Below are 3,964 nucleotides of genomic sequence, written 5' to 3' on the forward strand. Positions count from 1 at the left end.
CACACACACACATAAATAAAATTTTAAAAAAAGAAAAAAGAAAAAAAAATTTGTAGTTTCAGTTTCCAGTTCTTACTTCCACACATTCTTTTCCTCTCTGCCTTCCCCTCCTGTTCAGCTCCATGATGCGCACACGCTGCCCTGTTCCTCTCACCACAAAGACATTCTAAGTGGTAAATCTTGTTAGTGGAGAGAGAGCTGTCTTCGCTCTGAGGTAGGCAGTTAGGAGTTAGTGTCCTCAGCTGCAGGTGTCATCGTGTCACAGACAGGCCTCTCCTGTGACCGTTGGTGTGGACGATTCTATTTTTCTGCACGCCAGGTGCTGGCTCCTTGGCAAGTCACCTCGGCCTGGGACAGGCTAGATACAGAAAAGCCAGCTGAATGGTCCTAGGCCCTGCGCGTTCTGCCTCAGAGTGGTCTCCACAGACCCGCACTTGGGATTTTTTTTTCCTTTTCAGGTATAGAATGTCTTTTTGGTTTCTTGCTACTTTTTATGTTGCGTTAGTATTTCCATTTCATTCTTACAGTGTCGTCTTGGTTTTTTTCATGTCTTCCTTTAGTTCTCTGAGCATCTTTAAGATATTTTTGTTGCTTGTTTTGGTTTTGTATTTTATTTGGGGGAGGTTGCTTTGTTTTTGGGTGATTGTTTGGTTTTGTTTTCTTGGGGTTTATTTTTGTACTGGGATTGAAGCTTGGAGTCACATGGGCTCAGAAGTGCTGTTGCACTGAGTACCCCTCTCGCCCTTTTTTGAGCCTTATTTTAAAACAGAATCTTCAGTAAGTGCCCCGGCCTGGCTTCCTGCATGTGATCTCTCGTTAGCCTCCGGAGTGGCTGGGGCGCATGCGCACACTGCCGTGTTCAGCTAACAGGCTTGTTTCAAAGCCATTTAACAAAACTGCCCTGCAGTCTTTCTCATAAGCTGTTTCTCTTGATTTTTGTTTTGTTTTTCCCCACTGAGTGACCCATTTTCTTGTGCGTGACTTGTGATTGTTGTTGTTGAAAACTGCACATTTGAATCGAATGATGTGGTAACCAAGGAGGTGGAGTCCCCCGAGTTAGCTCGTTCCTGCCGCTCCCCTCCTCCCGTGCTTGTGGCCACACCTCTGCCCAGGCCCAGTCTGTAGCTGCCCGGAGAGGCCTGGACTTTAAGCCTCTGCCTGGCGGTGGGGGACAGGTAGAAGCAAAAGAAAATCCATCTGGAAGTCACTAGGTGCAGGTGCAGTGAAATCGAAGACAAAAGAAAAAACAGAGACTGGGAAAATGTAATTGTGAGGTTGTACTTTCAAGAAAAATTGCAGCTTTGGGACCCCAAGTTACCCCACGTCACGGTGCCTTTTTCCCTTCCACAAAACCCCAGAAAGAATGCCTGAGGACCTTAAATGTCCAATAAGACCATAAATTGTGGGGTTTTTTTTTAAGGGCTTCACTATACAGATCAAACTCGTAATGATCCTCTGAGCCTATAATTTGGCTCATGTTTTTTAATCTGGAAATTGAGGATGCTTTTCCTGTCCTAGACCAGACCTCCCTGTTCAGTGAAGCAGCTCTAAACTCCAGGCTGAGGCCCCTGGTGTGCACCTAACTACGCACTGCAGGGGCGCCTTGCACATAGTAGGGCCGCACCCCCAGATCACCCGTCTCAGACACCCCCCCAAGGCAGCATAAAGCCCCACCCCAGTCCACATGGAGGTTCCCCGGGGCATGCACTCTGCCACGTGTGTTCTGTAATTCCTCCTGGTGAACCTTTGTGCGCCTCTCACCACCCAGGCCCTTGCTGGAGCCAGCAAGTTGGCGGCCTCCCCTGGGAGCTGGGTCAGATGAGGGCCTCATGCCCTTTGGGGGACTGCCTCAGACCCTGTCAGTGACAGAGGGAAGGGACTTGAAGCAGTCGGAACATGGCTTCCCAGTGCAGGAGGATGGGGTCTCCGGACCCTCAGCCAGTGACAGTTGTTCTCCCAGGACGCACACTGACTTGGACTGGAACAAAGCACATTTTGCCATGTAGCTCCCCTGGAAGCTGTAGGGGTTTAGGGAGACCTAGAGTCCCCAGATGGCCACACCAGGTGGCCTCTGCCAGCACCAAGTTGTCTGGACACCTGGTCCTGGCTCTTGCTTCACCTCCTCCCAGATCCCTCACACGAGCCCCAGAGGAGGGAACACGACTGCTGCTTAAGGAGGGTCAGCACGTTCTTGAACCAATCACTGGAAGCCTCTTTATTCTTGAAAAGCTGTTTTTCTGTTGTTTGTTTGTTTGCTTGTTTGTTTGTTTTGTCAGGGGTGGAGGGTCCTGGGAATTCACAGGACTTGTGCTTGCCGGGCAAGTGCTGTGCCACTGAGCCATCTCCCCGGCCCTGGTTCTGTTTTTGATGGAAGAGCATACCAAGTGTGAGCCTTCAAAATAGTACAAGCAAGAACATTAAAGACACTTCCTCACTCCTGCGACGTGAGAGAGCAAGTCAGGGACGCATTGCCCGGCCAGCCTTCTGCTGATTTCCTAACTTCAGATGGCATTAACGCCAAGAATGCCCCGCTGCGTTCTCTCTACAGAGCAGTGTCTCCCAGGAAGGCAGAGACCCGGGGGCTGAGGGCGCTGCAGAGTGCCCTGGGCACCATCCAGCAGAAGGCGCCCCGGAACCCCATGAAGATGTCCCTTCACACCTGCCTGGGGCACTGCAGCATCGTGGCGTCTCCACAGCCCTAAACTGTGACTTGGTGACCACAGAGTCCTCACCAGCACAGAGCTTTCCCCCTGCCTTTGTGCAGACAGTGCTTTTCCAAAGCACACGTCGTGTGTAGCCCCCTCTGCTTCTGTTATATTAGGAGTGTGTCTCGAAAGAGCCTGGATTGCCCCTGAAGAACTCTGTTTCAGATGTCACCAAAACTGGTCGGCTGGACTCGGCCCCTGGAGCGCTTGCAGGAGCCCCCCCTCCACTCGGCTCCCGCCATCTGGGAGCTGCGTCCAGCCTGGGGCTCCCTTGGGAGAGAGAGGAGGCCTTCCAGCTTCCTGCACGCAGCGCAGCATGGGGGTCGCTAGCCAGTCTGGAAACAGCTAGTTTTCCAAGACCTTTGTTCTTCCGGATGCATTTCATTTCGACTTCCCACCTTTGACTGAAACTCTGAAAGCCTGTCCTTAGAAATCCGTCGGCACACAAAACGCTTGTTCTTTGGAGAAGTGAAATTAACATTTATACGTGTGGTATTAAAACAAAGAACCTCTTCACCAATTTTTTAAAAATGTTTTTGGTCTTAAAATAATGATCGTAAAGGTTTATTATCAAAGATAATGTTGGGGCCAGGGAGATAGCTCTGTAGAATAAGCGCTTTCCTGGCAACAAGCACAGGGGCCTGAGTTCAATCCCTGGTTCTGAAAAAAAAAAAAAAAAAAGCAGCTCGTGTTGTCCTCATATACTTACATATTTAAATGTCCAGTCTTAGCAAAACTGTTTTTTCTTTTCTCACCAAGTTTACCTGAAAGAAGCTAGCTGCCTGTGTCCACCAGAGGTGAATGGGCACTGCCCTGGGCTTGCCTGGGAGCAGGGTAAGTGTTTGGGTCTGGGGACCACGGTGTTCCTACCTCAGGGCTCTGCAGCCTGGGCTCCCGTCCTTCAGGAAGTGAGGGCGACCTGCTGGCCGCTCACTCTGGTGCTCTTGAGAGAAACCCTGACCCGGAGCAGGGAGCCCACACCTGCAGAACAGAAAAAGGAAACAAGAAAGCAAAGGTTACGAAGGCCTTTTATTTTTATATGACGTACAACTAACTTATTTTTCCTTTTTGTATTGTTTTGCTTAGGAAAACACTTCTTTCTCCTGTCAGGTTTTGTGGGTTTTTTTAAATAAATATATCATAATGATTAGGAAAATTGACCTTGTTATCCAGGGTGCCTGCTGAACGCTGCTTCTCCAGGCCTCGATCTCAGATCTTGCTCTCTTGCGGTCTCCTGGCTTCTGTCTTCAGGTGGCATA

At 49.8% G+C, this 3,964-nt stretch overlaps 1 protein-coding gene across 1 annotated transcript in view; it reads left to right on the top strand.

Moving 5' to 3' along the window:
• Per3 (period circadian regulator 3) overlaps positions 1–2,952 on the top strand; it is a 40,490-nt gene extending 37,538 nt beyond the window's left edge. The window contains 1 exon segment of the mRNA XM_023699492.1: positions 2,549–2,952. Within this exon segment, the coding sequence (XP_023555260.1) occupies positions 2,549–2,797 (249 nt within the window). The 3' untranslated portion in view covers positions 2,798–2,952.
• The last annotated feature ends 1,012 nt before the right edge of the window (positions 2,953–3,964 follow it).

Source organism: Octodon degus, unplaced genomic scaffold (assembly GCF_000260255.1).
Source record: "Octodon degus isolate 3935 unplaced genomic scaffold, OctDeg1.0 scaffold00113, whole genome shotgun sequence".
Classification (NCBI taxonomy): domain Eukaryota; kingdom Metazoa; phylum Chordata; class Mammalia; order Rodentia; family Octodontidae; genus Octodon; species Octodon degus.